Source organism: Schistocerca nitens, chromosome 12 (assembly GCF_023898315.1).
Source record: "Schistocerca nitens isolate TAMUIC-IGC-003100 chromosome 12, iqSchNite1.1, whole genome shotgun sequence".
NCBI classification, from domain to species: Eukaryota; Metazoa; Arthropoda; class Insecta; order Orthoptera; family Acrididae; genus Schistocerca; species Schistocerca nitens.
The window spans coordinates 39,946,795-39,961,115 of NC_064625.1; the positions used below are offsets into that span (position 1 = coordinate 39,946,795).

The 14,321-nt window shown below is 45.0% G+C and overlaps 1 protein-coding gene across 1 annotated transcript in view; it reads right to left on the reverse strand.

The window, feature by feature from the left end:
- LOC126214856 (chaoptin) overlaps positions 1-14,321 on the reverse strand; it is a 270,750-nt gene that overhangs the window by 17,829 nt on the left and 238,600 nt on the right. The window contains exon 18 of the mRNA XM_049941491.1: positions 10,312-10,568. Coding sequence (XP_049797448.1) covers positions 10,316-10,568 — 253 coding nt within the window. The 3' untranslated portion in view covers positions 10,312-10,315. The remainder of the gene's footprint in view (positions 1-10,311; positions 10,569-14,321) is intronic.

Consider the following 14,321-nt stretch of genomic DNA (forward strand, 5'->3'; position numbering starts at 1 on the left):
CGACAGCAGCTAAAACACCTACTTGGGCATCATCATTTGTTGCAGGTCGTGGTTGACGTTTCACACGTGGCTGAACATTTCCTGTTTCCTTAAATACTGTAACTATCCGGCGAACAGTCCGGACACTTCGATGATGTCGTCCAGGATACCGAGCAGCATACATAGCACACGCCTTTTGGGTTTTTTGATCACAATAGCCACACATCAACACTATATCGACCTTTCCCGCAATTGGCAAACGGTCCATTCTAACACGGGTAATGCATCACGAAGCAAATGCTGTCCGCACTGGCGGAATGTTACGTGATACCACGTACTTATACGTTTGTGACTATTACAGCGCCATCTATCACAAAGCGAAAAAAGTGGTCCAACTAAAATATTCATATTTCTTTACGTACGACACGAATATATAATAAAAATGGGGGTTCCTATTTTAAAAAACGCAGTTGATATCCGTTTGACCTACGGCAGCACCATCTCAACGGGGCAACCAAAGCGCCATCTGGTTTCCCCCTTCAACCTAGACAAGTTTCGTCTTTGTAGTTTCTTCGTTTGATGCTTATTTCGTGAGATATTTGGCTCGGTCACCCTGTATACAAACTTAACCAGTTACGCACACCAAAGGTCTTGGGCAGTTGGAATTGATGGTTTGCAGGCTTTATTAAAGTGCCAATAAATCAAATCCACTTTCGCAATTCATTACAAAGACAGCATTCCAAGGTTTAATGAGTTGTGTTGGTATGACCACGAGTGATGTACGAGCGGGGTAGATAAGCACGAATCTGCTTGCTTTTGCTGTAAGTTTGTAGGAAGGGTGGCCAGGGGGTAGATGGTTAAGGATCGAACATCACGCGACTACGACTTACAGTCCTGTGTTAGTATAATAATAAAGTTATAGTCAGTGGATGTGTCAAGACGAACTGCTATGAAGGGAGTTCAAGGCAGTTCATCAGCATTGTCTTTTTCCTAAATGTCAAAGAAATCCCGGTAGCTAAATGATATCCTGAACAGTTTCCAGCCTCGGGCTGGGTCTGTCTGGAACTTAAGGCGAGCCATCTAGTCCTGCTTTCCCACCATCTTTCTGTGTTTACTCTTGTCCAGTACACGAATCGTTTTTCAACACACTCCACCACATCTTTCAGCCATCTACCCCTTGGTCTTCCTCTTGGTTCTTTCCTTCCCATCTCTATTTCATTTACCTTCTTGGGATCCTCCTTGTTTTCTATTGTCTTTAAGCGCCCAAGCCATCTAAGCATTGAAGTTTCTATCCTGATCTGCAAGAGTTGCTCTTTCACTATCCCCCTTACCCTTTCATTCCTCATCCTGTCTCTCTTTGTTACTCCTATCCTGCTTCTGAGGAATTTCATTTCACGCGTCCGTAATCTGCTTAAATCTCTTCTATTCATTACTCGTGTTTCAGATGGATAGATCGGTATTAGGATGTAGTGTCTTCTATATATTACGTTTGTGCTTTTCTGTGGGACATCTTTGTTCAAAACCAGGTTCGCTCCTCCTTTTCTTGAACATATTTAAGTAAATATTTATTACAAAATTAGCGAACCTGACAATGTTTCGCAATAGCTAAATATGTGTGAAATTGGATATATGTCATAAGCTCCCTCTCCCCCCCCCTCTCTCTTTGTGCTTTTCTGTGGGACATCTTTGTTCAAAACCAGGTTCGCTCCTCCTTTTCTTGAACATATTTAAGTAAATATTTATTACAAAATTAGCGAACCTGACAATGTTTCGCAATAGCTAAATATGTGTGAAATTGGATATATGTCATAAGCTCCCTCTCCCCCCCCCCCCCTCTCTCTCTATTCCTCTCCTCCTCGTCTCTCCCATTGTTCATCTCTTCCTCCTCCTCCATCATCCTCCGCCCGCTCCTTGTACATCTTTCATCCCACATTCTCTCTATCTATTCGTCTTCCCTCATCTCTCTGGCCGTATCCTCCTTCCCCTTCTTTATACTTTGTGAATCGTTGGTGTTTGTGCGTGTAATTTATTTGTGTAAGTGATTTGTGATGTCGAAAATGAATTTGCCTTAAAAGTTGGCATAAAACCCCGTTCTTCAATAATACTTGCCCTAAGTGGTGTCACTTGGAAGGAACTGTCGTACTTTTGTATATTCTGCAAGAAATGTGCTTCGATCGACGTTCTTTGCCAGAAAATAATGATGCCAGTGGCTCAGGTGGTTGTGCCAGTTGTGATGATTTGACCTCTCCGATCGCGCAACATAATCCTGGCGGTTCGTGTAGAAACCCCAAAGCACTGCAATGTTGACATACGTTGTTGATGTCCCGAAGCCGACCAGTACATCCGCAGCGTAATCGACTGTTGGATCGTGTGTTAACGCCAAACGTTCAGTTTGAATTGTCAGGTTTGGCAGTCTGTTTTGTTGACGTTCCGAATTATTTTATGCGTAAGCTTCAAGTGAGCGAGTCAAACTAGTCCGTGTCCGTTTTTCCGGAGTCGCAATGGAGCGCACGTGAGAAAGTCTTGTTCGATTTGCCTCGAAACGCTGTCTACGCTCTTCGTCAGTCTCACTGATTCGGCGGTCATGTACACTCCTGGAAATGGAAAAAAGAACACATTGACACCGGTGTGTCAGACCCACCATACTTGCTCCGGACACTGCGAGAGGGCTGTACAAGCAATGATCACACGCACGGCACAGCGGACACACCAGGAACCGCGGTGTTGGCCGTCGAATGGCGCTAGCTGCGCAGCATTTGTGCACCGCCGCCGTCAGTGTCAGCCAGTTTGCCGTGGCATACGGAGCTCCATCGCAGTCTTTAACACTGGTAGCATGCCGCGACAGCGTGGACGTGAACCGTATGTGCAGTTGACGGACCTTGAGCGAGGGCGTATAGTGGGCATGCGGGAGGCCGGGTGGACGTACCGCCGAATTGCTCAACACGTGGGGCGTGAGGTCTCCACAGTACATCGATGTTGTCACCAGTGGTCGGCGGAAGGTGCACGTGCCCGTCGACCTGGGACCGGACCGCAGCGACGCACGGATGCACGGCAAGACCGTAGGATCCTACGCAGTGCCGTAGGGGACCGCACCGCCACTTCCCAGCAAATTAGGGACACTGTTGCTCCTGGGGTATAGGCGAGGACCATTCGCAACCGTCTCCATGAAGCTGGGCTACGGTCCCGCACACCGTTAGGCCGTCTTCCGCTCACGCCCCAACATCGTGCAGCCCGCCTCCAGTGGTGTCGCGACAGGCGTGAATGGAGGGACGAATGGAGACGTGTCGTCTTCAGCGATGAGAGTCGCTTCTGCCTTGGTGCCAATGATGGTCGTATGCGTGTTTGGCGCCGTGCAGGTGAGCGCCACAATCAGGACTGCATACGACCGAGGCACACAGGGCCAACACCCAGCATCATGGTGTGGGGAGCGATCTCCTACACTGGCCGTACACCACTGGTGATCGTCGAGGGGACACTGAATAGTGCACGGTACATCCAAACCGTCATCGAACCCATCGTTCTACCATTCCTATACCGGCAAGGGAACTTGCTGTTCCAACAGAACAATGCACGTCCGCATGTATCCCGTGCCACCCAACGTGCTCTAGAAGGTGTAAGTCAACTACCCTGGCCAGCAAGATCTCCGGATCTGTCCCCCATTGAGTATGTTTGGGAATGGATGAAGCGTCGTCTCACGCGGTCTGCACGTCCAGCACGAACGCTGGTCCAACTGAGGCGCCAGGTGGAAATGGCATGGCAAGCCGTTCCACAGGACTACATCCAGCATCCCTACGATCGTCTCCATGGGAGAATAGCAGCCTGCATTGCTGCGAAAGGTGGATATACACTGTACTAGTGCCGACATTGTGCATGCTCTGTTGCCTGTGTCTGTGTGCCTGTGGTTCTGTCAGTGTGATCATGTGATGTATCTGACCCCAGGAATGTGTCAATAAAGTTTCCCCTTCCTGGGAAAATGAATTCACGGTGTTCTTATTTCAATTTCCAGGAGTGTAGTTGTCCTGCGTTGCGCGTACACCGAACCATATTCGACGCCTCATTTGCGGCATTCTTTCCAAAGAAATAAACCGTGAGCTGCAATCAACTAAATGTTTGCAACACACCAAATTACGACGAACTGACATCAATTCGATCTTTGCAACACACCAAGGATATGACCACCACCGATAACACACTGAAATGCTGCTTTTTATTTTATTTATTTATTTCGCAATAAAAGCGCGTGACAACAGAACTGGCAAAATTAACGTCGCATTTTTTTTATTTTTTTTTTATAATAATAATGTCGTGGGACGAGGGCCTCCCGTTGGGTAGACCGTTCGCCTGGTGCAAGTCTTTCGATTTGACGCCACTTCGGCGACTTGCGCGTCGATGGGGATGAAATGATGATGATTAGGACAACACAACACCCAGTCCCTGAGCGGAGAAAATCTCCGACCCAGCCGGAAATCGAACCCGGGCCCTTAGGATTGACATTCCGTCACGCTGACCACTCAGCTATCGGGGGCGGACTATTTTTTTATGAAAACATGTGACAGCAGAACTGTCAAACTGAACGTCACTGGCTTTTTGTTACAAAAACATGTGACAGCAGAACTGTCCAACCGACTGTCACGTATCTTTCATTGAGGTTTTCATAAAAAAAATACCGTTCAAATTTCGGACTTTTCTGGCAGTTTTTCCAAAAATTTTATTTCATGCACATCTTGTTCTTACAGTTACGAAAAAAAGAAAAAACATTCCAATCGTTCGAGCCATTCTCAAGTGATGATCTTTCATGCATTCAGCAATTTATTTTTATTTATATAGAAGACAGAAGATTTATTCCAAACTACTCAGTTTTATACATAAAGTGGATCACTGCTGTCAGCTGTCGCGGAATATTACGCGGAATCAGTGGTGGCGTTTGAAAATGTGTACCGGACCGGGATTGGAACCCTGAATTTCCTGCTTATTAGCACGTGCGTTAACAACTGCGCCATCTGGGACACAACATTATCGCAACTGCGCGGACACCCCTCACTCCGATCCACATTCTCATCGGGTGCCACCTATCCACAGCCCCTCCCCATTTTACTCGCGTTAACTCAGAGATTCCCATAGTAGGTCGAATGTATTTGTGCATTGACACTAAAGAAGGTGGATCCACTGGTCGACGCAAAACTGCAGCTGTGAAACATTACATACGTTCCGCGTAATGTCCTGATGCAGCTGACAGCAACGACCCACTGTACGTATTTAACGTTTCACAGCCGTGGGTTCTGCGAGGTGTCTGTTCTTTCGGGCTTGTACGAAATAACAGACACCACACATTCATATTACTCAATTTTACCACTACAATATAGTACCAATAAAATCAAACTGAATTTAGTTTGATACAGTATTTAATTAGAAATCGTCGTTGTTTAGGACGTAATACATTACAATCAGACACACATTTTTGATAAATTTTAATACTATATACTCAGTATTCGCAAAATTCGTTTTAGACCAGGGCTAAATTGTGCCATTGAAATATATGGTCTGAGGCAGCCAGATTGCTGCAAAAACGTCGTACTTTTTTTCAACTTTTTTTCAAGCGATTATCCCATTTAGACCCCATTGTGATCTGTAGCCTGTCTGTTAAACCCTCACCCCCCCCCACCCCACCCCCCGTGCCCCGACCACCACCCAATAACATAGTGCTGTACTCGTGAGGTCCATGTCCCCACTTAACATCAAAGTCTAATATATACAGTCGCGACACTCTCTGGTATGGAAGTTGTTACCGTTTGACAGCCGGAGTGACAATAGCGCTCCAAGCGGTGAGAAAACACACAGTGACATACGCCTTAAGGATAATGCTTGTTTTTAATATTTTCTAGTTAATTAACGAAATGGATGTTCTATTCTTGCCTCCCATGCGTTAATAAATTACTGAGAGACATGAATTAGAGTGAAGTAAATTTAAAAACAGCCGAATCACACTGATTCAATGACGTAAGCTACAACTTGTTCATGAATAAATACTTTCGAATATGTATATACTTGCAGCTTATTCCACTGAAAGCAACAGAATATAAAGACATATTTCATGTGGGACAAGCATTTATTTCTATTGTTACCTGTTGTTATTATCACAGCAAATTGCATTGACACTTAAAAATACCAGGGTAATCCCAAAAGTAAGGTCTCCTATTTTTTTTATAAGTACACAGACCTGTTATTTCTACAATGGTTTATATCAGTTTACAGCTTGAACATTTAGCTATTTTTCGACATAATCACCATTTCTGTCGATGCATTTTTGCAGACGCTGTGGCAGTTTTTGTATGCCCATGTCATACCAGCTCGCCGCCGCCATGCTGTTCGTCATGAATTTCGGTCTGACCAACTGCAAACTCTCTAGCCCACTTACGAACATTTCTGACATCCATGCACGACTCACCATGCACTTCCGTCAATTGGCGATGGATTTCAATCGGCGCAGTGCCCTTTACGTTCAAAAACCGAATAACTGCGCGCAGTTTGCACTTGGCGGTAACATCCAACGGAAGCTCCATTCTCAACGGCTACCAAGGCAAGACGGAGAGCCTCAGCGCGGCGTGCGCATGTTTACACACAGCGCGTGAAGCACTCTTCATAACAGTGTGACCAACTGCCACACAGAGTTCTGTTCTTATAAAAAAATAGGAGACCTTACTTTTGGGATTACCCTCGTATTTTATGGAGTCTAGCGATTCGCCCATTCCTACTCTTCACCCGACTTTCTAACACACGATTATTCGTGTAAATGTAATTACTTTTGCTTCGGATGTGTTGAAGATTCTTGCCGTTTTGTGGCTCAGATTTAGCAATTGTAGAAGTGGTTTTTTCTGTGCTGGGGAACAGTTTTACTGCTTTTGAACGACTTATTATCACGTCTGTGTAGTTTTTCCTTAAGCTACAGTTGTGGTGGCTTATTTGGTACGTTAAATAACATTCGATATAGATTTCCTACATTCCACATTCACTGATTTGGCTGAAAATTTGCCGAACAAAACTCTGCTTTATTGGACAGATATGTGACGTCTTTCTGCAAAAGGTTGGGTCTTCCAGTATTACTAGATTTTTTTGTTATTAAAGGAAAACTACAGCATTCAGCAGACGTCTGTACGTTGCAAGAGAATCGTAAATGAACTATCCTGAAAGGTACCGTTTCGTCTCTGCCACGGTCGTTAGGAAACTAAATAATGACAAATGTGGCGTCGGTTTTTTAGTTATTGCCGGTTTTTACGGCTCTACATACACTCCCTATTTTAAAAGAGAGGTAGCCAGCACAGATACTTGGTGGGAATACGCCAAGAGCTGACAAAGACGTCATGCGGCGGTAACAACTCGGACTCATTGTGGGGCGGGGTTGCTGCTTGAGTTAAGGGGAGTTGGAATGCCGGAAAATGGAAAAAATTCACATTTTCAGTTTTTAACCTTATAACTTAATTTGAAATTTTCTGCTTAAAATGGTGCAAAATTTGTTAAGAAATTCCAATTGGAAGTATTTTTATTTAATTTTTCAAAATTACATGTGCGCCCAGCAAAGTTACCCATCTTGTGATTTGTACACATTTAAATCTTCGCATTTCCGAAAACATTACATATAGAAGGCTGTGGATTTCACTCTTCAGTTGTAGAATCTTTGATCCTTCCATAGGTACCATTGTTTTTACGACTAGCTGTGTTTATTGTTCAGTTTTTGATCTGTGAGTGTTTGTTTTGAGCCTCGAGTTTAGTTTGTCGCTCATTTGGAGTTTGTTATCTGTCTTGTTTTGACTTTCAGTGGTGAGTGCGTAGTTTCTACGATGCCTAGGAGTGCATCATTATTTAAAAAGCGAAAGTTTCGCGGTAATAGATTTACAAATAACGTTTGTTCAAGTGATTCTGCTTCAGCACCTGTTGATGCTGGTGAAAGTTCTGACGTTTGTACAGCTGAGATGTGTGAAGGAGACACGCCCACCAGTGCATCAAAAAAGAAGTTATCAAACTGTGCAAGTGAAATTACAGATGAAGCTTCTAATGAACAATATGTTTTAGTCGACTTTCCTGTTTTTACTGAGTTTATGAAGAAATGTTTGTGTTGTAATCTTTGTGGAGGTTCTTTTGATATGAACATAACAAACTCTATAGGACTTTCCTGCAAAATTGCTATAGTTTGTGCCAGTTGTGAAAATGAGACCTGTTTTTGGAGCTCTAAAACATGCAGTAGCAATTTGTTTGAGAGTAATATCAGGCTAATGTATGCAATGAGAGCAATTGGTAAAGGACATACTGCTGCTCAAACATTTTGTGCCATAATGAATCTTCCACCTCCACCTGCTAAAATTGACAATTACACTGAAGTGATAGGAGATGCTGTTCAGTCTGTAGCAGATTTATCAATGAAAGCTGCTGCCAGTGAAGCAAAATATATAAATGAAGGAAACCCAGATATCCCTGTTGCTTTTGATGGAACCTGGCAGAAAAGGGGTCACACATCCAAAAATGCTGTTGCTACTGTTACTAGTGTGGACAGCGGTAAAGTTTTGGACTATGAAGTGCTCACTAAACATTGTTACCATTGTGCATCTGGTAAGAAAGAAGCAGCTCACATATGTAGCAAGAATTATGAAGGTACGAGTGGAGGCATGGAGGCTGCCGCTGCTGTGAAAATGTTTAGCAGATCAGAAAAAGAACGGGGAGTATTTTACACAAAATTCCTTGGAGATGGGGACTCCAAGGCATACAAAAGTGTTACAGAATCCATGCCATATGTCAATAAGACAATAACTAAACTAGAATGTGTCGGTCATGTTCAGAAACGAATGGGCACTCGTCTAAGGAAACTGAAACAGAATCTGAAGGACAAAATTTTGTCAGATGGTAAAACCATTAGAGGTCGCCTGTCAGATAAAATTATAAATGAATTACAACAATACTATGGTATGGCAATAAGAAATAATGCAAATAATTTGCAGGAAATGAGACAAGCTGTATGGGCCACATATTTACATCGATCATCAACTGATGATAATCCTCAACATTTTGCTTGTCCAGATGGTCCTCAGTCATGGTGCAATTATAGAAAATCTCAAGCTACTGGGGATCCTTATCACCATAAAAATTATATTCCATTGGCTGTTATGGAAGTAATTAAACCAATATATAGAGACTTGGGGCATCCTGATCTTCTGCGAAAATGTCTTCATGGTTGTACCCAGAATCAAAACGAGTCGTTCAACAACCTCATTTGGACTCGTGTACCTAAGAATGTATTTGTTGGGATAAAAACATTGAAATGGGGAGTCAGTGATGCTGTTATTTCATTCAATGATGGTCATATGGGTAGGCTAAAGGTCATGGCAAGGCTCGGCATTGCTCCTGGTATCAACACCATCAGAGGTCTTCAGCTTCTGGACAGCGTGCGAGTAAGGAAGGCTCAGTATGCAGCTGAATTTAATACAAAAAAAGCAAGGGCAGCAAGGAGAAGAAAGCTTCTAGGTGAAGAAGAAGAACTAGAAGATGACCCTGATTACTCTGCTGGACACTTTTGATAATAGAATAAAAGGTATTTGTGAATTTTCATAATAAATTACTTTAATCGCATTTTCTGGCATTTGACATTTTTAGTGTTACATGTACCTTTATCTCATAAACCACTCAACCAACAACATTCAAATTTTCAGAAATGCTGCAAAACAGTTCAAAGAGGCCACTGAACTAGAATCATGACAAGAACTGGCTTATTCTCTGAACTAGGGAAGTTTATGTTATACTTTTTCCAATAAAAAATGGCTTAATGGTAAAAAATTCATAAATACTATACCAACAAAAAGAAAACATTGGTTCTAGTTCAGTGGGCTCACAATATATGCTGAAAACCTCTGCCAGAATTTCAAAGTTCTGAAGATAATAGTTCCAAAGAAAAAGGTACACAAAGTTAGCAAATTTAACATTGGCGAGATAGGGCATTCCAACTCCCCTTAAAGCTGCTGTCAGTTCTAGGGACCGGTACAGAGCAACTTCTGAACACCTCACTTACCTAGCTGTCCTAAGAACTGACCCCTCATGAGTTCCGGCTGTTAGGACGCACGCCTGGACAGATACTTAGTAGGAAGTTGATTTATACCACGAGACCCACAAGGGAACAGGTAAATCAAAATAAAAGTTAGTATTCACACTCATGACCCCCGTATTAAGAAGTGCCGCTTGCTGGCCGCTTGGGGCGCTGCTGTCGCTGTAGGTAACAAAAACGAGGCGGTGTGTCGCGACTGTTACGTCCGGCTGTGGTCAACGTAAAGCCAACCGCAGTCGCATATTCACCATTTCAGCCCAGCAGGCTGGCCATCACGGCGACCATGACGGCAGCCACGACAGCTGGGGCCTGAGGAGCGTTGGGAGCGGCAGACCCCCAGCCGCACTCGATGTCCGTCTTGAGCACGTCCGCCAGGGACACGTTGCCGCGGTTGGCGCACGTCGCCGTCCTCACGTCATCCGACGTGCCGTAGCAGTCAGTCTCCTGCGAAGACTTGTCCTCGCACAGGTACTGGTGTCTCTTGCGTTGCCACACTTCCACCCATCTGCAACAGAACGTATAACCTTGCACAAACTCCGTCTCTTCCGAGAGTTTACATACTATCGAGGCGTGCAACCTGATGAACGTTCATATACACTGAAGCGCCAAAGAAACTGGTGTAGGCATGCGTATTCAATTATAGAGGTAAGTAAGCAGGCAGAATACGGTGCTGCGGTCCGCTACGCCTATACAGGGTGAGTCATAAATGAGGAAAATATGTCGTGCAAATTGTCACACACTGAGCTACAAACATAAATTCGTTTTCCGCATGTTCATATGTCAATAAATGACAATGCAATTGAATAGTAAAAATCTGGAAATATAGACATCTGGGTGTTACTGTGCGCCGACATTGGCCAAGGGGACAGATCGGCAACAGGGCACAACATACAAGTGTTGCAGGTAGTCTAGCCACTCACGAGTAGGCGAGGCATGCGGCGGCAAGCGGCGGTCTGCGTGGCACCGCGAGCAATGACAGCTCCCACATCTTCCTCGTACCGGTTACGCTGGCCAGTATTATGTATGTATCGTGACTAGTTGGCATAGGGAAAGAAACGTGAGGAGGGGATGCACTTCTGTGCATGAATGTTTTATAATTTGGTTTCTGTGTCCCAGACTTAGTTTTAAGAAACGAGTACATAGATGCAGAATATAAATACAACTACACATGTACGTGGCAGTTAATACAAACGACTGCAGTACAGCGGTACAAATCGAAACTAACATAGAAACACATGACCAGAAGCTACAGTGGCGGTTTATAAGTACTGTTCGAAATGACGGCCACGATGTGTGTGGCAAAGCTGAACTGTTCGCAGGAAGGATTGCTGAACACGATCCAACATGTCTGTATCTCTCTGCGTAATATCACAGGCATGTTGTATTCTGCGTTGAAGGGTGTTGACATCGACAACCTCTCCTTCATAAATCACAGATTTCAGATGGCCCCACATAAAAAAGCCTGTGGATTCAAGTCTGGCGATCTTGCTGGCCATGCTACAGGGCCGCCACGACCGATCCATTTCGAAGGGAAGGCATTCTCCAGGTGGCGTCGCACTGCGCCGCTGAAGTGAGCGGGGGCACCATCATGCATGTTCATACGAAAGGCCAGACTAACGTCTTCCAACAATTCCGGTAATGTAGTAGCATCCAGGAAACGCAGAGACCGCTGTCCTGTAAGCCTTTGTGGTAGCACATCTGGCCCTATGAGATGGCGATCAATAATACCACATCAGATATTGACACCACATCATTGTTGGTACCCTCGTATCACTGTGCTGTGGGGGTTTTCTTTCGCCCACTCGTGCTAATTATGCGAATTCACTATACCCTCTTTCGTAAAATAGGCTTCGTCGCTGAACAGTATTGTTCGTGAAAATGCTGGTTGTGGGTCTGACGCCATAGTTGTAGAAGTCCAGCCTCCTCTGGTGGTTTTCCGGCAATAATGCCTGTACCTTCTGCATTCGAAAGGGATGGTAATGGATTCTATGGAGTACTCGCATAACAGAAGATTGTGACATTCCGACCGCAGCGGCGAGAGACCTGGTGCTTATTTTCGGTCCTCCGCAACAGTTTGTAACACTTTTTCTTCGGCATACGCACTGTGCGTCGACGGTCGGCCACGACCACTAAATCCTAGAGGTGCTACACTCCCTCAAGCGCCTGTCCACAGTGTAAAACGTTTTTGCGGATGGAAGGGGCCGGCTAGGAAACCTCTCGTGATAGTTGCCTTGCAACGTCATCTCTTCCATCTGCAAGCCCGTAGGTAAGGTGCATGTCGGCGTATTCCTCGTTTGTGAAACTTGCCACGGTATTGTAGTAACACTGCGACGCGGCCGCTAGCAGCTGTCGACATGGCGAGTATCGGGCAGAGTGTGCAGCGCAGGGGTGTTGTAAACAGGCCATGCACGCCGCCGTTGACCAATCTTTCCGCTCACAGGACACACATTCCCTAACATTGGACTGTACACTACGTTACCGCCGGCAACGTGTGATTCACAAGTTCTGACACAATTTCACATACATTACGATGGGATTTGTTCTTTCTCGCATCTTTCAAACGCTGGTAGATACACATCAGCTCATTTGTGTGTCATGTATCTATGGGTGAACGACATGTCGTGATCGTGAGGCTCGTCGCTATCTCGTTCAATGGTTAACGTGTGTTTCTGTTTTACGTACACAGTACACCGAAGAGAACGAAATTAACAACGGTGCGTCACGTGTTACGCATAGCAGCATGCATTCCTCGACATATTTTTCCTCATTTATAACTCATCCTGTATAAGACAATATGGCGCTGTTAGATTCGTTACTGCTGCTACAATGGCAGGTTATCAAGATTTAAGTGAGCTTGAACGTAGTGTTATAGTCGGCGCACGAGCGGTGGGACACAGCATCTCCGAGGTACCGATGAAGTGGGGATTTTCCCGTACGATCATTTCACGAGTGTACCCTGAATTTCAGGATACCGGTAAAACATCGTTGCGGCCAGAAAAAGATCCTGCAAGAACGGGACCAACGACGACTGAAGAGAATCGTTCAACCCCAGCCGCTGCAGATTGTAATGCTAGGCCATTCAATGAAACATCATCCAGAGCTTTCCGAGCCGAAGACTCACTCGTGTACCCTTGATGACTGCAGGACACGAAGCTTTACGCCTTGCCCTTGGGCCCGTCAACACCGACATTGGACTGTTAATAACTGGAAACATGTTGCCTGGTCGAAGAAGTCTCGTTTCAAATTATATCGAGCGAATTGACGAATACGGAGACAACCTCATGAATCCATGGACCCTGCATGTCAGCAGGGAACTTTTCAAGCTGCTGGAGGCTCTGTAATGGTGTGGGGCGTGTGCAGTTGGAGTGATATAGGATTCCTAATACGTCTAGATACGACTCTGACATGTGACAAGTACGTAAGTATCCTGTCTGATCACCTGCATCCATTCATGTGCATTGTGCTTTCCGACGTACTTGGGTAATTCCAGCAGGACAATGTGACACCCCACACATCCAGAATTGCTACAGAGTGGCTCCAAGAACACTCGTTGGCCTTCAAACTCCCCAGACATGAACATTATTGAGCTTATCTGGAATTCCTTGCAACGTGCAGTTCACAAGAGATCTGCATCCCTCGTACTCTTACGGATTTATGGACAGCCCTGGAGGATTCATGGTGTCAGTTGCCTCCCGCATTACTTGAGACATTAGTCGAGTCCATGTCACGTCGTGTTGCGGCATTTCTCCGTGCTCGCGGGGGCCCTACACGATATTAAGCACGTGTACCAGTTCCCTTGTCTATTCAGTGTAGCAATTCATTACGTCAAGATCCTCTTAACTTCTGCAGACATTCACATTATACAGATTTCAATATACGAGGCACATACAGAAACAGGTGTGTAAGCCGCGGAACGATCGGGAAATCTGGGAAGAATTGTGAATATTTTCATCCGGGAAAAACCAGGGAATTTTTTAAAAATCCGGGAGGGATATCGTGCCAAATTCCGTCCATTTAGTGTGTTAGATCGTCAAAATCCTTAACTGATTGGTGTGACCTACCCATAATGCTCCAAACGTTCTCAGTTGCGGAGAGATTCAGCGAACTTGGTAGCCGAGGTCTTAGAATATCGTCAACGTACCGCTGCACTGCAAGGATGCAGCAGACGAGAACCAGAGAGGTCCTGCTACGAAAAGAAATGGCCGCTCAGACCACCACTCATGGTCTTATGGGGGCAGTCAGGTTGGTGTCCAACCGC